This window comes from Pelophylax lessonae (genome assembly GCF_965119305.1).
Source record: "Pelophylax lessonae genome assembly, chromosome: 12".
Classification (NCBI taxonomy): Eukaryota; Metazoa; Chordata; class Amphibia; order Anura; family Ranidae; genus Pelophylax; species Pelophylax lessonae.
In genome coordinates, this window is record NC_138779.1 from 58539814 (window position 1) to 58563179 (window position 23366).

The 23366-nt window shown below is 45.3% G+C and overlaps 1 protein-coding gene across 1 annotated transcript in view; it reads right to left on the reverse strand.

Annotated features, from left to right (window-relative positions):
• The window catches only part of AGTRAP (angiotensin II receptor associated protein), a 36076-nt gene extending 30210 nt beyond the window's left edge, over positions 1-5866 (reverse strand). The window contains exon 1 of the mRNA XM_082273552.1: positions 5727-5866. Within this exon, the coding sequence (XP_082129678.1) occupies positions 5727-5753 (27 nt within the window). The 5' untranslated portion in view covers positions 5754-5866. The remainder of the gene's footprint in view (positions 1-5726) is intronic.
• Positions 5867-23366: the final 17500 nt, after the last annotated feature.

Consider the following 23366-nt stretch of genomic DNA (forward strand, 5'->3'; position numbering starts at 1 on the left):
AACAAACATGCCACGTTCAAAGTCACTTGAATCCCCTTTCTTCCCAATTTTAATGCTCGGCTTAAACTTCAGCAAGTCATCTTCACCACGTCTAGATGTCTAAATGCATTGAGTTTCTGCCATGTGATTGGCTAATTAGCAATATCTGTTACCAAGCAACTGAACAGGTGTACCTAATAAAGTAGCCAGTGAGTGGATATCTGGGGCCACATTTGAGGCCCCCCTATAGCTCACAGCCAATGCTTTAGAACAGTGGTCTCCAAACTGTGGCCCTTTGCTTGATTTTTATCTAGCCCTTAGGGCACAATTTCAACCAATGACACCAACAATGGGGCTCAACCATTGGGCACGCTTCCTCCCCAGCGACACCAACCATTGGGCACTCTTCCTCCCTAGCGACACCAACCATTGGGCACTCTTCCGCCACAACGACACCAACCATTGGGCACTCTTCCGCCACAACGACACCAACCATTGGGCACTCTTCCGCCACAACGACACCAACCATTGGGCACTCTTCCGCCACAGCGACAACAACCATTGGGCACTCTTCCGCCACAGCGACAACAACCATTGGGCACTCTTCCGCCACAGCGACAACAACCATTGGGCACTCTTCCGCCACAGCGACAACAACCATTGGGCACTCTTCCGCCACAGCGACAACAACCATTGGGCACTCTTCCGCCACAGCGACACCAACCATTGGGCACTCTTCCGCCACAGCGACAACAACCATTGGGCACTCTTCCGCCACAGCGACAACAACCATTGGGCACTCTTCCGCCACAGCGACAACAACCATTGGGCACTCTTCCGCCACAGCGACAACAACCATTGGGCACTCTTCCTCCCCAATGACATCAACGATTGGGCACTATTTTTTCCCAATGACACCAATAATGAGTGCAATTACTTCATCTGAAACAAACGATGGTGCATTATTTCTTTCCCACTGGTGTCAGGACCTTTTACTCCCTTTACTTACCTTCTACTCCCAATGGCCATAGTCTGGCCCTTTGTTAAGAAAGTTTGGTGACTCCTGCTTTAGAATACCCCACCTGTACATGCCTTCCAATACCAGTGTACAGTTGTGACCAAAAGTTTTTAAAATGACACAAATATTCATTCTTAGTGCCTCATTTCTTATGATGGCAATTTGCATACACTCCAGAAAGTTATGAAGAGTGATCAGATGAATATCAAATAATTGCAAAGTCCCTCTTTGCCATAAAAATTTACTTAATCCCATAACAAACATTTCCACTGCATTTGTGAAGAAGGATTCAGGGAAGCCAAGAATGTCCAGTAAGGGCCAGGACCGTCTCCTACAGGTGATTCAGCTGCGAGATCGGGCACCACCAGTGCAGAGCTTGCTCAGGAATGGCAGTAGGCAGGTGTGAGTACATTTGCACACACATTGAGGAGAAGACTTTTGGAGGGTGGCCTGGTGTCAAGAAGGGCAGCAAAGAAGCCGCTTCTCTCCAGGAAAAACATCAGGGACAGACTGATATTCTGCAATAAGCACAGGGATTGGACTGCTGAGGACTGGGGTAAAGTTATTTTCTCTGATGAATCTCCTTTTCGATTGTCTGGGGCATGCAGAAAAGCCTTGTCCTGAGAAGAAAAGGTGAGCGCTACCATCAGTCCTGTATCATGACAACAGTAAAGCATCCTGAGACCATTCATGTGTGCGGTTTCTTCTCAGCCAAGGGAGTGGACTCATTCACAATTTTGCCTAAGAACACAGCCATGAATAAAGAATGGTACAAAAACATCCTCCGAGAGCAACTTCTCCCAACCATCCAAGAACAGTGTGGTGACAAACAATGCCTTTTCCAGCAGGATGGAGCACTTTGCCATAAAGCAAAAGTGATAACTAAGTGGCATGGGGAACAAAACATCTAAATTTTAGGTCCATGGCCAGGAAACTCCCCAGACCTTAATCCCATTGAGAACATGTGGTCAATCCTCTAGAGGTGGGCGAACAAAAACCCCACAAGTTCTGACAAACTCCAAGCATTGATTATACAAGAATGGGCTGCCATCAGTCAGGATGTGGCCCAGAAGTTGGCAGGCAGCATGCCAGGGCGAATGGCAGAGGTCTTGAAAAAGAAGGGTCAACACTGCAAATATTGACTCTTTGCATAAACTTCATGTAATTGTCAATAAAAGCCTTTGACACTTATGAAATGCTTGTAATTATACTTCAGTATCCCATAATAACATCTGACTAAAAGATCTAAAAACACTGAAGCAGCAGACTTTGTGAAAATTAATATTCGTGACTTTCTCAAAAGTTGTGGCTACAGCTGTATACCTCCCAGTACACCCCCCTTTACCCTTGAACCCCCAGTCTGTCCTATTTTTATACACCCCAGTCTGTCCTTCCATTATTATACACCCCCCAGTCTGTCCTTCCTTTATTATACACCCCCCAGTCTGTCCTTCCTTTATTATACACCCCCCAGTCTGTCCTTCCATTATTATACACCCCCCAGTCTGTTCTTCCATTATTATACACCCCCCAGTCTGTCCTCCTATTATTATACACCCCCCAGTCTGTCCTTCCATTATTATACACCCCCCAGTCTGTCCTTCCATTATTATACACCCCCCAGTCTGTCCTCCTATTATTATACACCCCCCAGTCTGTCCTATTATTATACCCCCCCAGTCTGTCCTTTCATTATTATACACCCCCCAGTCTGTCCTTCCATTATTATACACCCCCCAGTCTGTCCTTCCATTATTATACACCCCCCAGTCTGTTCTTCTATTATTATACCCCCCAGTCTGTCCTTCTATTATTATACACCCCCCAGTCTGTTCTTCGATTATTATACACCCCCCAGTCTGTCCTATTATTATACACCCCCCAGTCTGTCCTTCCATTATTATACACCCCCCAGTCTGTCCTTCTATTATTATACACCCCCCAGTCTGTCCTTCTATTATTATACACCCCCCAGTCTGTCCTTCTATTATTATACACCCCCCAGTCTGTCCTTCTATTATTATACACCCCCCAGTCTGTCCTTCTATTATTATACACCCCCCAGTCTGTCCTTCTATTATTATACACCCCCCCAGTCTGTCCTTCCATTATTATACACCCCCCAGTCTGTCCTTCTATTATTATACACAGCAGACTTTGTGAAAATTAATATTCGTGACTTTCTCAAAAGTTGTGGCTACAGCTGTATACCTCCCAGTACACCCCCCTTTACCCTTGAACCCCCAGTCTGTCCTATTTTTATACACCCCAGTCTGTCCTTCCATTATTATACACCCCCCAGTCTGTCCTTCCTTTATTATACACCCCCCAGTCTGTCCTTCTATTATTATACACCCCCCAGTCTGTCCTTCTATTATTATACACCCCCCAGTCTGTCCTTCTATTATTATACACCCCCCAGTCTGTCCTTCCTTTATTATACACCCCCAGTCTGTCCTTCCTTTATTATACACCCCCCAGTCTGTCCTTCCTTTATTATACACCCCCCAGTCTGTCCTTCCATTATTATACAGCCCCCAGTCTTTTCTTCCATTATTATACACCCCCCAGTCTGTCCTTCCTTTATTATACACCCCCCAGTCTGTCCTTCTATTATTATACACCCCCCAGTCTGTCCTTCTATTATTATACACCCCCCAGTCTGTCCTTCTATTATTATACACCCCCCAGTCTGTCCTTCCTTTATTATACACCCCCAGTCTGTCCTTCCTTTATTATACACCCCCCAGTCTGTCCTCCTATTATTATACACCCCTCAGTCTGTCCTTCCATTATTATACACCCCCCAGTCTGTCCTTTCATTATTATACACCCCCCAGTCTGTCCTTTCATTATTATACACCCCCCAGTCTGTCCTTTCATTATTATACACCCCCCAGTCTGTCCTTCCATTATTATACACCCCCCAGTCTGTCCTTTCATTATTATACACCCCCCAGTCTGTCCTTCCATTATTATACACCCCCCAGTCTGTCCTTCCTTTATTATACACCCCCCAGTCTGTTCTTCTATTATTATACCCCCCAGTCTGTCCTTCTATTATTATACACCCCTCAGTCTGTCCTTCCATTATTATACACCCCCCAGTCTGTCCTTCCATTATTATACACCCCCCAGTCTGTCCTTTCATTATTATACACCCCCCAGTCTGTCCTTTCATTATTATACACCCCCCAGTCTGTCCTTCCATTATTATACACCCCCCAGTCTGTCCTTCCTTTATTATACACCCCCCAGTCTGTTCTTCTATTATTATACCCCCCAGTCTGTCCTTCCATTATTATACACCCCCCAGTCTTTTCTTCCATTATTATACACCCCCATTCTGTCCTCCTATTATTATACACCCCCAGTCTGTCCTTCTATTATTATACACCCCCAGTCTGTCCTTCCATTATTATACACCCCCCAGTTTGTCCTTCCATTATTATACCCCCCAGTTTGTCCTATTATTATACCCCCCCCCCCCAGTCTGTCCTTCCATTATTATACACCCCCCAGTCTGTCCTTCCATTATTATACAGCCCCCAGTCTTTTCTTCCATTATTATACACCCCCAGTCTGTCCTTCCATTATTATACACCCCCCAGTCTGTCCTTCCATTATTATACACCCCCATTCTGTCCTCCTATTATTATACACCCCCAGTCTGTCCTTCTATTATTATACACCCCCAGTCTGTCCTTCCATTATTATACACCCCCCAGTTTGTCCTTCCATTATTATACCCCCCAGTTTGTCCTATTATTATACCCCCCCCCCCCAGTCTGTCCTTCCATTATTATACACCCCCCAGTCTGTCCTTCCATTATTATACAGCCCCCAGTCTTTTCTTCCATTATTATACACCCCCCAGTCTGTCCTTCCATTATTATACACCCCCAGTCTGTCCTTCCTTTATTATACACCCCCCCGTCTGTCCTTCCATTATTATACACCCCCCTGTCTGTCCTATTATTATACCCCCCCAGTCTGTCCTCCTATTATTATACACCCCCCAGTCTGTCCTTCCTTTATTATACACCCCCCAGTCTGTCCTCCTATTATTATACACCCCCCTGTCTGTCCTATTATTATACCCCCCAGTCTGTCCTTTCATTATTATACCCCCCAGTCTGTCCTCCTATTATTATACCCCCCAGTCTGTCCTTTCATTATTATACCCCCCAGTCTGTCCTCCTATTATTATACCCCCCCAGTCTGTCCTTTCATTATTATACCCCCCAGTCTGTCCTCCTATTATTATACACCCCCCAGTCTGTCCTTTCATTATTATACACCCCCCAGTCTGTCCTCCTATTATTATACACCCCCCTGTCTGTCCTATTATTATACCCCCCCCCAGTCTGTCCTTTCATTATTATACCCCCCAGTCTGTCCTCCTATTATTATACCCCCCCAGTCTGTCCTTTCATTATTATACCCCCCAGTCTGTCCTCCTATTATTATACACCCCCCAGTCTGTCCTTCCATTATTATACCCCCCAGTCTGTCCTCCTATTATTATACACCCCCAGTCTGTCCCCCTATTATTATACCCCCAGTCTAAGTCCCCGGCGCCGTCCTTCCTCTTGCTCGGTGTATTCCCTGTTGTTGTTGTTCCTCTTTTCTGCACACACGGAGCTCCAACCGACTTCTAAACTTTATACAAACTTTCCCTGAACTCTGTACACCCCCAATACCAGCCCCCCTTCCCTCATCCGGGTACCTTCAGGCTGACAGCAGGTAGCTCCATGTCGGCTCCCCCCGAGTCCAGCGATCAGTGGGCGGGGCTCTCCGTCATGTGACCCCCCATCCCCTGACAAGGAGGCGAGGAGTAGTGGGAGCTGGCCGGTCACGTGAGCCCGACGGGTTGCTAGGAGACGGCGTTCTGTGCAGCTAGTGCGGAACCGAACTCCGCAGGTGTATAGAGGGGAGGGGCTTCTCACACACCGACCAATCAGGGGTCCGCTGGACAATATTCTCACCCCATGGACCTCTCCAAAGCTGCAGGGATCTGGGTGGAGGGATGTTACCTCCTGCCCCTCCCTGGGGCCTCATTCACACCTCTGTGCGTCCCTCCACCACCAGGGGGGGGGGGGGAGTTTATATGCCACCCCCATCCAGTGACCGGCTCTGTACAGTATAGGGCCACACAGCTGGCCCTGGGGCCCCTCATCGCTGTGATGCTCATCGTCGTACATTCCCATATTTTGGTTTTGACAAAACACTGTAGCTGCTGACATGTAATATAAGGACACTTACCTGTCCAGGGATCCCGGGATGTTGGCACCCCAAGCCGATCCATCCATCAGCTCCAGGTGCAGCTCTTCACTAAGGCCCTTTCACACTTGTGCGACCTGAAAGTCGCCTGACTTTGATGTGACTTGAAGCGATGCCTGTGTAGTCTTGATGTCTATGGACCTCAAGTCGCATCAAAATTGGACCAAAGTAGTGCAGGGACTAGAAGTCGCACATACTCATCGGAAATCATGGGGTACGACTTTGTCATGCAAATTTGCAGTCCCAAGTTGCAGGACAAGTCACATAAGTATGAAAGGGGCCTAAGGGAAGCGGGAAGTAAAGCCTTGCAGCTTCACAGCCTGTTTCCTACTGCGCATGCAAGAGTCGCACTGCACTTTCTGAATGGTCCCGCTGTTTTCTGGTACCTGGGGGGGGTAGGAAGGGCCAGAAAATTCATAGATCGCCGCACAACGATTGTGGCAATCTTACCCAGAACAAGGAGTGGGTACCTAGTTTTGACAGGTATCCAACCCCCCCCCCCCCCCGCTTCCCCAAAGGTGCCAAAAATGACAGTGGAGGGAGGGAGGAAGCAAACAAGCAGGGCTTCCCCTTCTGGGTGGAGCTCTACCTTAACCACTTAAGCCCCAGAGGATTTGGCTGCTTAAAGACCAGGGTTTTTTTTGCGATTTTTTACTGCGTGACTTTAACGGACAATTGCGTGGTCGTGCGGCGCTGTACCTAAACGAATTTGACGTCCTTTTTTTCCCACAAACAGAGCTTTCTTTTGGTGGTATTTGATCAACTGTGCGATTTTTACTTTTTGCGCTATAAACAAAAAAAGAGCGTAAATTTTGCAAAAATAACAATATTTTGCACATTTTTTTATATGAAATTCCCCCCACCCCCAAAAATGTAAAAATCAAAATTTTTTAACATTTTTGGCCAATTTGTTTTCTGCTACATATGTTTGGTAAAAAAAATCGCAAAAGGCGTATTTTGATTGGTTTGCGCAAAAGTTATTGCGTTTCCTAACTAAGGGAAAGATTTCTGTCATTTTTGGTGTTTTTTTTTTTTAACGCGTAAAGGCGGCGATCTGCGATTTTTTTTGCGGTACTGCAACATTGCGGCCGACAGATCGGACCCTTGACTGACATTTTTGACACTTTTGGGGTTACCAGTGGCATTACTGCAGTAATCAGTTCTATACATATGCACTGTTACTGCAAAATGACACTAGCAGGGAAGGGGTTAACTTTATTGGGGAGGGAGGGGTTAAGTGTGTCCTAGGGGCGTGCTTTCTACTGTGATTGGCTGTGGCTACTAGTGTAAGAACAGTGATCAACGGTCCTACATAGTAGAACCGTCTGAACACTGTTTCTACACAGGGGAGAATGACAGGCGGCTTGTTTACATCAGCCGCCTGACTTTCTCCCTCTGTATCGACGAGTGACCGGCGGACATCGGGTCCGCCGGTCACACGCACTAACTTCCCTGTCCGCTATTGGCTCACAAGGAAGTGACAGGCAAGTGACGTACCGATACGTCACTCTGCCTGGCCGGGGCTGACTGCCGCAGTATATAGTCATGCGGCGGTCGGCATCCGGTTAAAGTGGAACTAAACCCATAGCTCCCAACTGTCCCTGATTTCGAGGGACTGTCCCTGATTTGGAGCAAAGTCCCTCTGTCCCTCTTACCTCCTCATTTGTCCCTCATTTTGGTCTGATCTATATAATTGTATATAAAATGCACTTTTTATCTTTCAAAACATGTTTCCCAGTGCTAAACCTTTCCTCCAATTTCCAAGTTGCTGCATCTGTTCATTTCAAAAGCCAATATAAAAGAATAGTAGTGGTAAAACAGCACTTGCGGGTTTCACTAATTCTTTTTTTTTTTGCATAATTCTCCTTTAAGGGGGTGTGGCAGGGGGTGTGTCCTATGCCTATATATGTTTGCTAATAGGTGTCCCTGGTTCCCATCTGAATATGTTGGGAGGTGTGCTAAACCCCTCCCCCTATCTTTTTCAGTCAAGGATTTTGGTCTTTTTTTGTTTGTTTTGCAAAAAATAAAAAACATAGTGGTTATCAAAGCGGAGTTCCGGCCTCAAAATAAAATACCCCCGGGACAGTCAGGGCTAGTGCATTTCAGCAATGAATAGCCTCTGAATTGTCCCGGGTTGCACTTACCTTTTAGAAGAAATACTTATCTTGAAAATGTCTTGTCCAGCGCTGCCATCTCAGGTGTGGGCAGCTAAAGCCAGCGCATCCTCTTCGGTGTCCTCTTCGGTGACGTCGGAGTCCCAGAATGCCCTGCACCGGCCCCGCTCGTCACTTCCGGTGCGGGCGCGTCATCCTTGCACGGCTTCTGGGCATGCTCAGAAGCTGTTTAGCAGTAATGATGCGCCCGCACCGGAACTGACGAGCGGGGCCGGTGCAGGCGCATTGACTCCTGGGAGCGATGACGTTCCGCTCCCTGGAGTAATCGCAAACTGGAAGTGACGGCGCGGGCCGCGGCCACTGAGCGAGGAAGTGGAAGGAAGGTAAGTATATTTTCTTCAATAACAAGGTAAGTAAAGCAAAAAAACCTTATTTTTCAGGTTACTTAGAGCAAGGGGATGTCAAATTTTCGTTTTGAGGCTGGAACTCCACTTTAAATATCACCAAAAGAAAGCTCTATCTGTCTCAAAAAAATGATCAAAATTTTGTGTGGGTTCAATGTGGCGTGACAGCGTGATTGTCATTCAAAGTGCAACAGTGGTGAAAACTGAAAATTGGCCTGGGCAAAAAGGGGGTGAAAGTGCCCATTAGGCAAGTTTTTCGTGATTTCCAGGGGGATTGGCCAGGTATGGTATATACAGTATATAGTTACATTGGTCCAAGCAGTATATATACAATCCACATACCTGGAATTACTCTTTATTAGAACTGTATGTAACATCGCACACGGCAGTAAGGTCCTGCTCACAATGGTATGCCTTTACCACGCTAAAAAGGAACCTTTCCAGCACGACAAAAGAACATGAAAATTAGTTCCCTTTAAATCCTCTCTGTTCACATCTATGCGCTGCATTTTTTAATGTGCGCTGCGTTTTTAAAAAGTCCTGTTTGCTGCATCTTTGTTGCCCTGTTTGAAAAACACACCAAGAATGCACCTTCCATTATAGTCAATAAAAACGCAGCAAAAGTGATTGCATGTTTTTTTAAGTTCATTTTTTTGAGTCTCGTGTCAATTTTTTCCTAGGTGACCAGAGATGAAAATGCATGCAAAATGCGTCCAAAATGCTTATGCATTGCATTCAATTTTAACCCAATGAATTAAAAATGTGCTAAAAACAGGATTTGAATTTTCAAAAAATTTATATTGGGTTTTACTACATACCAGTGTGAACAGGACATTACCACAATGCACAAGTCTAAGGCTCCATTCACACCTATGCAGTTTGCTTCTGAGTGTTTCTGCTGTGCTTTGTTGCGTTTTTTTTACCACATTTTTGCAGTTTTTCATTATTTATGCTTTTTTTTTTTTTGCCAAATTTGTTGTTGGGCAGATTAAAAATGAAAAATGCAAATCACCATAAAAACACAAGAAAAAAAAGCACTACGCGCTTTTCTGCAGCCTCTCCACCAAAGTCCATTGAACCAAAAAAGCAGAAAAAACAAAATTTGCATTTAAAAACATCCGTTACCCATTCCAAAAACACAGAGGCACAAAAACACATTGATGTGAACATATTCCATAGGAACCCATGTTAAAAATAATGTCCTGTGTTTCTGCAAAAAGCACGAGAAAACGCATAGGTGTGAATGAAATGGGACCTTATTAGCTTACTGCCCTCTAAAAAGCAATCTATGGGGGTCTGTTTTTCAGAGAACAGTATAGCATCAGCTGACAGGTATTCAGGAGGAGCCATGTTTCTTTTTTTTTTAACATTTATTTTTAAATTACTGAACAGCAAATTTTACATTGCAGGACCTTACAAAAACTGTGAGCCAAGCACTTGGCTTGTGGTTGTGGAACGGCCCTATTGAACTCAATGGGTGAGTATGACAGGCGGCATTGCCGGTCAAGCTCTGCACACTAAATTAAAAATGGAGCAGCTGCAAAGCATTGTGGACGCCACATGTGTACAGCCCCATCCGGCTATAGTGTAACTATATGGGTGGGTGGTAAAACTGCAGCTCAGCTGCTTGTTTTTAACAACCCCCCCAGCCACCTGTCTAAAAGAGCCATTAGTATTCAGAAGTGAGAGACAAAATTCCACTACACCGATCAACATACTGAAACTGAAATTATTGAAATGGGGGCACCTGCTTGATGACTTTAATTCTATTTGATTAGGTTAGTCACATCAATTGATTGAATAATGACATTGGTACAAGCAGGGGCTGACTGGCAACCTTGGGCCTAGGGGGCAAGTGTAAACCAGAGGCCCATGGTGCAGTGATTTGGCCCCCCTCCCACTTTTCCTCTTCCTGACCCCATTCCAGGCTGAAGCTCTGCTCCAGGTACTCTCTACTCACTGACCGAACCCGGGTTCCCGATCTGGCCAGCAGGGGGTGATTGGGGGCAGCTGGGACAGCTTGGTTGGGGCTGGCTGGGGAGGAGAGTCTCCAGTGGGGCATAAATCTGGCCTTTGCTCAGACACAGCTTACACCATCCATGCTAGGGGGGGCCTGGGCTTTTTCTTTGTCTTCATCCCGCACTCAGTAGATCAGCAGTGGACACTTTTCACTTCTCTTCTCCAGGAATCCTTCAGTGGCAGAAGCGGTGCAGCCTATTTACAGGGCATCAGAGCGGCCCAGGGGACAATTGCCCCCCTGCCCCCTGGCCCAGTCCTCCCTTGGATACAAGTTTGAGATAATAGATCTTTACAAATGCAGATGCGGTAAATTATGATTTGGTTAGCGCTACACAAACCCTTAATAAAACATGAAAGGGTGGATTTATAAAAATAATTCACAGAGCTCTTCATTCTCTGAAACTGCGTGTGCATTCATTCTGTATGAAAAATCGAAGGTTAGTTGGCTATTTGCTCTCCAAGTCAAATGTTATTCATTCATACATCATAGAGTGATTCAGGATAATACTGCATTATGGCCACTGGATGGAGCCGGTGATCATAGGAAATAAAATAGTTTGTGAAAAGCAAAAACATTGCAAGTAAGCATGATATTTCCTTTAGACCCCTTTCACACATGTCCGTTCCGCCGACAGAGTTTTTCTCAGCGGGGATCGATCCCCGCTGAGCAGGCGGATGACAGCTCCGTCTCCGCGTGCAGAGACGGAGGTGTCAGATTCCCCGTTGTCCCCTATGGGGGAATCGGATGAGAATGGACCGCTTGTCCGTTCTCATCCCATCCGCCAGACAGGTGGAAAATAGGGTTTCCATCCGCCCAGATTTGACGGACCGGATCAGATCGGATGTAGCGGACATGTCTCCACTGACATCCGATGCCCCATAGAGATGCATGGGGCATCTGTTCAGATCCGCCTGAAAAACTGACAGGTGGATCTGAACGGACCGTATGTGTGAAAGGGGCCTTGCCTGTGAATTTTTAAAATTGGCAGTAGGGTCTCTTTAAAGCAGGGCCGGACTGGCCTTCCGGGATACCGGGAAATTTCCCGGTGGGCCACCAGCCCTGGGGCCGCTGATGGCCGCTGTGGCTGCGCTCCAGCGAGGGATATATTTTTTCCTACCAGCCGCTGTAATCGACATGACGTCATAGGCGGCGGGCAGCTGCTCGGCGGCAGATCATCTCCTGACTGCATGATGGCGCTGGCAACTGATCCCTCTCACACAGACGCCAGTGCAGCATCATCGCAGCAGGAGGTCATCACACTGACTGAGTGAGCGGAGCCTGAGCTGCCATGTGTAGACAGCCAGGTAAGAGTGCTGGGGCTGGGGCTGGGACCACCCACCTCCTCGTCCTCTTGTATTGCATTAGGGGGGGGGGGAATCAGCATATTAGGGCCCCTAATACAATGCTGACCCCCTCCCCCTCATACAATGCTGATCCGCCCCCCCCCCCGGCCCTCTCCCCCTAATACAATGCTAACCCCCCAAATTTAGGGGGAGGGGGAAACAGCATTGTATTAAAGGGAGGGGGCCGGGGGCACCAGCATTGTATTAGGGGATGGAGGGAACAGCATTGTATTAGGGGGAGGGGGCCAGGGAGGGAACAGCATTTTATTAGGGGGAGGGGGCCAGGGGGGGTCAGCAGTATTTTAGGCGGGTGGGAGGGGGATTGGCAGTGTATTAGGGGAGGGGGGGAATCAGCATTGCACTCATTAAATGTGCTTTAAAATGCATGATTTTACCTTTTATGAACAAGAAATCGACGTTGTGCTGGTATGACGATGCAATGCTATGGGGCTGGTATGTAATTTTTTTCCAGGGCTGGTTTTCATACCCAGTCCGGCCCTGCTTTAAAGGGTAGTAATTTATAGCAAACCAATCAAATCCCTGTTTACATTAGTATATATTGTAGGGTGGTTCCTGATTGGTTGTTATGAGTCATTGCTTGCCCCATGCCCTCGCTGTTGCTGCCTTTTTGGATAAGGACGATTGTCTCGGCAGCCCAGGGAGCGTGAAATAGATGTGACTGGCGTTTAAAGCGATATTTCACACTAATCAGAGGACACAGAGTCTGTTCTGTTCACATGCTGAGAAGACACTGAACGCTGCTAACTAGTGTGTCATCCTGAAATCAGCCGCTGTTACATGCTGCGCCTTTTCACGGCTAATGTTCCACATCATCAAAAAATGACAAAACCCTCCGATAATTTTCATTTATCTCTTACTATGGAGAACCCTTCCAATATACAGTAGCTGTGTCTTTGTTTAAAGTGGACCTGTCAGGGATTTTATTTATATGAATACATTCCGGACATATCACTATCTTGTCAAAAGTATTGGGACGCTTGCCTTTACACTCACATGAACTTCAATGGCACCCCAGTCTTAGTCCATAGGGTTGAATATTGAGTTGGCCCACCCTTTGCAGCTATAAGAGCTTCAACTCTTCTGGGAAGGCTGTCCACAAGGTTTAGGAGTGTCTATGGGAACGTGTGACCATTCTTCCAGAAGCGCATTTGTGAGGTCAGGCAATGATGTTGGACAAGAAGGCCTGGCTCACAGTCTCCGCTCTAATTCATCCCATCAGGTTGAATCTATCGGGTTGAGGTCAGGACTCTGTGCAGGCCAGTCAAGTTTGGTCATCCCAAACTCGCTCATCCATGTCTCTATAGACCTTGCTTTGTGCACTGATCCAAATCATTTGGTGGAGGGCAGATTATGGATCGGGGTTGTGTTTTGGGGGTTGGGCTTGTCCCCTTAGTTCCAATGAAAGAAACTCTTAAGGCATCAGCATACCAAGACACTTTGGACAATTTTATGCTCCCAACTTTGTGGGAACAGTTTGGGGATGGCCCCTTCATGCTCCAACATGACTGCACGCCAGTGCACAAAGCAAGGTTCAAAAAGACATGGATGAGCGCGTTTGGGGTGGAGGAACTTGAATGACCTGAACCAACAGAACACTTTAGAGATGCATTAGTGGAGACTGCAAGCCAGGCCTTCTCGTTCAACATCAGTGCCTGACCTCACAAAAGTGCTTTTGGAAGAATGGTCAAACATTCCCATAGACACACTCCTAAACCTTGTGGACAGCCTTCCCAGAAGAGTTGAAGCTGTTATAGCTGCAAAGGGTGGGCCAACTCAATATTGAACCCTACGGACTAAGACTGGGATGCCATTAAAGTTCATGTGCATGTAAAGGCAGGTGTCCCAATACTTTTGACAACATAGTGTATAATATAATTGTAGGACTTTTAACTCTTTCTTGCTCCATTCAAAGCTAAAAAAAAATAAATACATTTCCCTTTTGGATAAAGTTTAAAGTTCAATGCACAAGGTGTCCTCCCCCATGCCATATTGGGGTGACAGGTGCACTTTAATTAGCAGAATTCCATTTTACTCTTCTGATCCAGAAATGTCAGAGGAAATGAAACTGCCGCGGCCTTTGGAGACGGAACGCCTCTGAAGACGATCAGCTCAGTGAGGCTTAAAATGAGCAAATTCCACTGGAAATCAGTAAAGGCCGACATGTCATTAGTGTGTGTGCCGGAGGTCCTGAGGACAGCACCTCCTCCTGCCCTCTCCTATTCTATACCCACAGCTCTGCCAGGATATTAGCAGAGAATGGCGCCACTAATCAGAGTTATCTTCTGTCCTGTCACCCGATTCATCCTGCTTTACACTTCCATGGCTTTGGGAAAAGAAAATCTTTCCGTATCTATTATACACATTGCAAGTATCAGAACTACTGCAGATTCTTGCATGCTTCTGCCCTGTAGATATAAAGGCAGAGCCATTCCTGGACTCTTATTGAAATCTTTCCAAAGAAGTGAGAAGGACCAAACTACACTATTTAAATCACATGCTTATAGGTCATTTAAACTGGACCATTTAGTTACTTTACAAGTCTGTATGATTATAATCCTGACATGGGACATTATCATTATCATTTTTTTGAAAAGCTGCACTTTTATCATTAAAAGTCGGTCATGAGCTCTGCACAGTACAACAATAATGAATAAACCCTCAGGGAACTGTATCAGCCAAATTATATACAGGTGTATCTAAAAAAAATAGAAAATCATCAAAAAGTTAATTGATTTAAGTAGTTCAATTCAAAAAATGAAAGTCACATATTTTATATAGATGCCTTACACACAGTGATATATTTCAATAAATTATATAATAAATATTTTTTATTTTTATTATTATGGCTTACAGCTAGTGAAAAACCAATATTCAGTATCTCAGAGCCATGGGGAGCCATGTCATCTGCTGGTGTTGGCCCACTGTGTTTTATCAAGTCCAAAGTCAGCTCAGCCCTCTAGCAGGAAATTCTAGAGCACTTCATGCTTCCCTCTGCTGACCAGCATTATGGAGATGCTGATTTCATTTTCCAGCAGGACTTGGCACCTGCCCACACTGCCAAAAATACCAATACCTGATTTAATGATCATGGTATCACTGTGCTTGACTGGCCATCAAACTCGCCTGACCTAAACCCCAAAGAAAATATGTGGGGTATTGTCAAGAGGAAGATGAGAGACACCAGACCCAACAATCTAGATGAGTTGAAGGCCACTATCAAGGCAACCTGGTCTTCCATAACACCTCAGCAGTGCCACAGGCTGATCGCCTCCATTCCATGCCACATTAATGCAGTAATTCATGCTAAAGGAGTCCTGACCAAGTATTGAGTGCATACTATACTGTACATGGACATACTTTTCAGTAAGCCAACATTTCTGTATTAAAATCCTTTTTTATTATTGGTCTTATATAATATTCCAATTTTCTGAGATGCTGAATTTTGGGGTTTCACTAGCTGTAAGCCATAATCATCAAAATTAAAATAAAGAAATTCTTGAAATATATCACTCTGTGTGTAACGCACTTATATAACACATATGATTTTCACTTTTTAAATTGAATTACTGAAATAAATTACCTTTTTGATGATTTTCTAATTTTATGAGATCTACCTGTAAACCACAAATGTTTAAGGAAGTATAAGTATAAAAGAATTTGTACAAACTTTATTGAAATGATTATTATTAAAAGAATTACAGCTGTAATAATTGTTTTACACCAGAATGACTTTAAAAAGAAATGAATAATGACGGATGAAACTCCACAATGCCTCCACAGTCAGTTTATATAACAGCCGGCACTATGGATGCATAGATGCTAATCCTTGGTTTTAAATGTTGTTGGCTGTTATATGAACTGACTGTGATCTATCACACCGAGAGTGCAATCTACAGCCGTGGCCAAAAAAAGCAGAAGAAGGCACTGTCAGGGGGGAGTACTGTGAACTCTCTGAAAAGGGAAGGGTTCCACTGACACATTACTCAGCATGCTGCATTTAACTTGACAACAATATACTGTATATCCGATGCTACAGTATCTCACAAAGTGAGTACACCCCTCACATTTTTGTAAATATTTTATTATATCTTTTCATGTGACAACACTGAAGAAATGACACTTTGCTACAATGTAAAGTAGTGAGTGTACAGCTTGTATAACAGTGTAAATTTGCTGTCTCCTCAAAATAACTCAACACACAGCCATTAATGTCTAAACGGCTGGCAACAAAAGTGAGTACACCCCTAAGTGAAAATGTTCAAATTGGGCCTAATTAGCCATTTTCCCTCCCGGTGTCATGTGACTTGTTAGTGTTACAAGGTCTCAGGTGTGAATGGGGTGCAGGTGTGTTAAATTTGGTGTTATCGCTCTCACTCTCTCATACTGGTCACTGGAAGTTCAACATGGCACCTCATGGCAAAGAACTCTCTGAGTATCTGAAAAAAAGAATTGTTGCTCTACATAAAGATGCCCTAGGCTATAGTAAGTTTGCCAAGACCCTGAAACTAAGCTGCAGCATGGTGGCCAAGACCATACAGTGGTTTAACAGGACAGGTTCCAGTCAGAACATGCCTCACCATGGTCGACCAAAGAGGTTGAGTACACGTGCTCAGCATCATATCCAGAGGTTGTCTTTGGGAAATAGACGTATGAGTGCTGCCTGCATTGCTGCAGAGGTTGAAGGGGTGGGGGGTCAGCCTGTTAGTGCTCAGACCATACGCCGCACGCTGCATCAAATTTGTCTGCATGGCTGTTGTCCCAGAAGGAAGCCTCTTCTAAAGATGATGCACAAGAAAACCCGCAAACAGTTTGCTGAAGACAAGCAGACTAAGAACATGGAATACTGGAGCCATGTCCTGTGGTCTGATGAGACCAAGATAAATGTATTTGGTTCAAATGGTGTGAAGCGTGTGTGGTGGCAACCAGGTGAGGAGTGCAAAGACAAGTGTTTCTTGCCTAGTCAAGCATGGTGGTGGGAGTGTCATGGTCTGGGGCTGCATGAGAGCTGCCAGCACTGGGGAGCTACAGTTCATTGAGGGAACCATGAATGCCAACATGTACTGTGACATACTGAAGCAGAGCATGATCCCCTCCCTTCAGAGACTGGGCCACAGGGCAGCATTCCAACATAACGACCCCAAACACACCTCCAAGACGACCACTGCCTTGCTAAAGAAGCTGAGGGTAAAGGTGATGGACTGGCCAAGCATGTCTCTAGACCTAAACCCCATTGAGCACCTGTGGGGCATCCTCAAATAGAAGGTGGAGGAACGCAAGGTCTCTAACATCCACCAGCTCCGTGATGTTGTCATGGAGGAGTGGAAGAGGACTCCAGTGGCAACCTGTGAAGCTCCGGTGAACTCCATGCCCAAGAGGGTTAAGGCAGTGCTGGAAAATAATGGTAGCCACACAAAATATTGACACTTTGGGTCAATTTGGACATTTTCACTTAGGGGTGTACTCACTTTTGTTGCCAGCAGTTTAGACATTAATGGCTGTGTGTTATTTTGAGGGGACAGCAATTTTACACTGTTAGTGCCGGTTCACACTGAAGCGGCAGGACTTCGGGGGCGACCTGTGAAGCCGCATATAATGAATGTCTATGCAAGTCGCTCCGAGGTCGCCCCGAAGTAGTACAGGACCCTTTTTCTAAGTCGGAGCGACTTGTATCGCTCCTATAAGAACGGGTCCTGTAGCACTGCATGGACCGCAACGGACCGCGACTTGTCAGGCTGACAAGTCGCCTGACAAGTCGCGGTAGTGTGAATGGACACTTATACAATCTGTACACTCACTACTTTACATTGTAGCAAAGTGTCAATTCTTCAGTGTTGTCACATGAAAAGATAGAATAAAATATTTACAAAAATGTGAGGGGTGTACTCACTTTTGTGAGATACAGTTTGTCTACCATGACTCATACCAGGGACTGCCTACCCTTTGACCTCTAGCTTAGGGCATGCTTCTGGCACGCAACAAAGATCCGATTCCCGGAGCAGGGAGATGAAGATCCTGGGAAATCCTGTCTATAAACTGAACACTGGTTGGATGGAAGACATTTGATTTTAAATGGCTGTTCTGCAAAGCCATACTGGATGCAGATTGCAGTGGAGAGGTCATTTTCAAGAACACGACATTTCCTATGTTGCGTCAATTTGTTACAAATCTGTTCTCCTTGAAACCTGACAGTTGCAAAATGCAGGAAAAAAGTGAATTAAGCAAAAGAAGAAAATCAAGTAACGCTAAACCCTGATTGGATGACCTCTTCCCACCACCATCATGCATACAGTATATGCAATATGCAGCTGTAGGGGGGGGGGGGTCTTAATGCCCTAATATGGATCCATGAGAGTCCAAGGTTGTACACTACGTGCTTCCAGCACATCCAATGAGCTGTTGCCGACAGTGCTTGGCCTCTGTGACCAGGAGCCAGGGGCTCCTGGTCATGTGACTGCTGTGAGAGCCAATCAAAACTATCACATAATCGGGACACTGTGGGACTGACTTAAAGGGCCATCTGAAAGCTGGTACGAAGGGATTGACATTATAAATAATTGCCTTTTTTTTTTATAAAATCTTTTTTTTCACATTTTCCATCAATTTTTTCTGCATCTCTGTGCTGCTGATCTCCTCCAGCTTCTTTCAGCCACTTTTACATGCATTCACCCCAATGTCAGCTTTACATCCATGCACTGGATCGGCTTTATGATAGTGAACATAGCCGCTTGTAGCCACCATTAGGGGTGCATGTGACAGGGTGACAACACAGAAGCATCAATGAAATACAAGGACCGATGTCACCCCATAACAGGAAGTGCTTGAAGAAGAACCATCCTGGCAGGGTCACCAGGGATTTTTTAAAGGAAGCTGAAGATATAAAATAACAACAGCTGAATTATAAGCAAAGGGAAATATTTTATTTAAATATATTCCTTAATAGCTACAAAGGATATAAATCCACTTTGTGTGCAACAAATGTGAACACAGATATTACCTTATAAAATTAGTCGTGCTATCATCACTGCTGTATATAGACTGTGCAGAGAGCAGAGCTGCGGGAGGGGCCCAGCAGGCTCCACCCACTACAGGCTGCCAGCAGATAACCACAGCAGGGGGCGGAGACTAGACCCGTCACCCTGCACAAGGAGAGAGCAGCAGTGAGCAGTCTTTATTGCAGGAAGCTCCTGCATAGCGGCACTGGATTACTGCACAGATATGGAGGAAATACGCAAAGCACCCCAAGATTAAGGGAAGAATATACATGCCTCCTATATCTAGAGAATATTTGCTTATCCTGGAGTTCAGCTTCAAAGCTTATATGAGATTCATAATTGGGTTTAATTATACGTTCATCTCTACAAGGGTGGCAATACACAGGGCTGCTGTTAGAAATCATGGGGCCCCATACAGCCTACCTGGCAGCCCCCCCCCCCCAAATATATCAAGACAATACTTCCACTAAAAATACACTAAAATCATTATTAGCAGACACAAACATAACAAAGAACCCATGTGAATTAGCCCTTTTTAATTTTTTTTTTATCAAAAATAAATAAATATATATACATATATATATATATATATATATATATATTTTTTTTTTTTTTTTTACATGTTGAAAGTGTTTACAATTATTTTACAATTTTTTTTAAAATGATTTATTAGATTGTTTAATTATTATTATTATTTTTTTTTACAATTAGTTTTTTTTTTACAGGACAGGGAAGCCTGCAGCACAGTGAAAGGGGGGCACACGGGGGGGGGGGGGATCAGAAGCAGGCAGAATAGGGAGGGGGGATCGGTGTTGCAGAAGCAATTACTAGAATGATGCCCTTTGTCTGTGTCTCTCCCTGCAGCAGCTGAAAGCCGGCAGGAGGGGGAGAAACTGGCTTTCAGCTGCTGCCTGCAGAGAGCCGCACAGGGCTTCCTTCTGTAATTGCCCCTCCGCCCGACCACACCGATTCCCCGTGATGTTGGGGCCCCCCTGTGTGCCTGGGCCCCCTACAGGAGAATTACTGGTCCCCCCCCCCCCCCCATCAGTGGCCCTGGTAATTCATGCTACAATCTGATTTTACAAGCTCTGTACAATCTAATTTAAGTTTACCAAAACAATGTAATATAAGGACAAATCTTTACAGAGCTCCGATGCAATAATGCTATGAAGAAGGAACGTGGACCAGATAGGCATCACACAAGCTTACTATACACAATACAATCTGATTGTACAATTGTAAAGGCCTGTGTAATTCGATAGACATTGATTGGGTTGTATAATTAGAGCTGAACTCCCGGCAAGTGTTTTTTTTTACCCATTCAGTAGGGCTGTGCCTGCACTGCATGGGTTAACTGCTTGTTTCTTGTCTAGGGTTTCAGAGATCTGAGATATACTCGCCTAATCCTCCAATCCTCCCACTTCAAGACTGCCTTGTCACAATGCACAGGTGGGAATGAACCCTTACTCTCTGGGGTTCCAGGTAAGAACAGAAACCACCAGTTCCTTGTGTTAGTTGGGGCCCCCGGGTACAATTGTTCTGGTTGAATGGGGTAAAAGCAGGTTATGAGTGGAGCTGCCAGTCATAGGTGAAGTGTGATTGTGCAAAATGAGAACCTGTCCCTAGTCTAGGCTTGCAGCAGCTCCTATGTAGATTACAGTTTTCTCCTGTCAGCTCATTTATTTCTCCACCAACATGGCAATTTGTACACTCCAGCGAGACCGATTTCCACTGAGTCAGCATTTTTCACCAAATGCCCTTTAATTGGTACCTCCTGGGGCTCAGTATAGCTCCAGCCATTGTTAAACCGACAGCGACTCCATTTTTTTGTTTAGGGCTCATACATATGGACATAATTTTATTGCATTTTTTCAGTTTTTTTTTTATATTGCTGAACACTGATCAATAGCTCATATCAATATTTCAAAATCTAAGGGATTGATTTACTGCCCTGTTTCCCCGAAAATAAGCCCAAATCTTATATTATTTTAGGTACAAAAAATGCATTAGGGCTTATTTTCAGGGCATGCCTTATTTGTCCCCTATCCTCTCTCCCCCTCTCCCTCCCTGTCAGCTCAGGAGTCAGCATCCTTGTAATCTCCAAAATAAACTCTAGGTAAAATCCTTGTAAAATCATTTAATCTGCTCTGTAAATGAATTATATATTGTCCAGTGTGTGTCTTTATGTAATGTTATAAAAAATACCTTATTTACAGCGTTGCTGGGCGCTCACATGACCCGCCGGAGCTCTTCTTTCCCGCTCCGAGCACTGCCAAGGGAGATGCCGGGATCCCCGCTGATGTCAGCCCTGCTCCGAGCACTGCTGGAGGAGGGGCCATTGATGTCAGCCGGGAGGAGGAGGAGAGCTCCGGCGGGTCACACGAGCACCCATCGGCGCTGTAAATAAGGTATTATCATGTTAGATACAGCCGGGAGGAGGAGGGCTGAGCATTATAAAATACATTTACAGTACAGATTACATGATTTTAAAAGGATTTCAACTAGGTCTTATTTTCGGGGTAGGGCTTACCTATGGGGAAACATAGTAAGACTGGAGAATGCAATATCTGGTGCAGCTCTGTATAGAAACCAATCAGCTTCCAGGTTTTATTGCCAAAGCTTAAGACCTGGTTGACTCCTATGCAGTTTGCTTTTAAACCATTTCTGCAGTGCTTTTTGCAGTGCATTTTGCGTTTTTACTCATGCATTTTTGAAGAGTTTTTTATTTTATACCTTTTTACATTTTTTGGCCAATTTGTTGTTGGGCAGATCAAAATCACAAAGAGCGGCAAAAACGCACTACATGCTTTTCTGCACTTTCTCCTTCTCCAAGGCTATTGAACCAAAAACTCTATGCATTAAGATAAAACATCCTATGCATTAAGATAAAAAAAACCTTCTGTGTTTAGCAGCCCCCCCCCTCAGGCCCCCCTAATGCTTACCTGAGCCCCCTCTCGATCCAGTGATGTCCACGACCGTCTCAGCCATCTGGGACTCCTCTCTTCATTGGCTGAGACACAGCAGCGGTGCCATTGGCTCCTGTTGCTGTCAATCAAATTCAGTTAGCCAATGAGGAGAGAGAAGGGTCAAGGCAGAACCGCAGCTCCATGTCTGAATGGATACACAGAGCTGCGGCTCAGCTCAGGTGCCCCCAATAGCAAGCTGCTTGCTGTGAGGGCACTCAAAGGGAAGGAGGGGCCAGGAGAGCTGAAGAGGAACCTGAGAAGAGGAGGATCTGGGCTGCTCTGTGCAAAACCACTGCACAGGGGAGGTAAGTATGTTTGTTATTTTTAGTGAAAAAAAACAAGACTTTACAATCACTCCATTCACACCAGCGCGACTTGTCAGGCGAATTGTCAGCCTGACAAGTCGCGCTCCCTCGCGGTCCATTGACTGCTACAGGACCCGTTCTAATAGGAGCGACACAAGTCGCTCCGACTTAGAAAAAGGGTCCTGTACTACTTCGGGGTGACCTCGGAGCGACTTGCATAGACTTCCATTATGTGAAGTTCGTGCAAGTCGCTCCGAAGTCATGGTGCATGGGAATGCACAAGTCGCCCCCGAAGTAGTACAGAGTCGTGCCGCCCCAGTGTGAACCGAGCCTAAGTCAATGAGCAAGGTGTTATTGGCTCTCATAACTTGACAGATGTTCCTTGGTTGATGGTACATGAGAGCTCTCAAACTGTTCTGGCATTCCTTTTTGATTTGGGATCAAAGGGTTATTGACAGAGGCCATCTGACCAATTAAGCGTCTGCGGAGTAGTTTCTGGGATGTCACTATGGTTATGACTATGTCCCAGAGACAGGTTTCCATAGGTATTCATATCTCAGTACAGAGTACAGCCTGCTTACATGCAGATTATTGTCCAGCTTGAATGTAGCTTCCAAATGAATATACTGTAAACTTGACAGGTTTCGGATGCCGAGTTCACCTAGAAGCTGAATTGGGCTGGTTATGCTCCCAGTACTTCTAGGGTAAACAATGTTTGGGCTGAAAACACTATAAATTGACAGAGGTAGGTAAATATGTCTATATTCTGGCTGTGCTATTATTATTTCATGAGTTATGAAACCTGCTGAAGTTTCGAGCTATAACTGCTAACCGTCTGCAGAGATGTGTGTTGGACCAGAGAAAAGGGCCCCGGGACCAATGAGTAAAGGGGGGGGGGGCATTACGGGGGTCCTTCCAAGG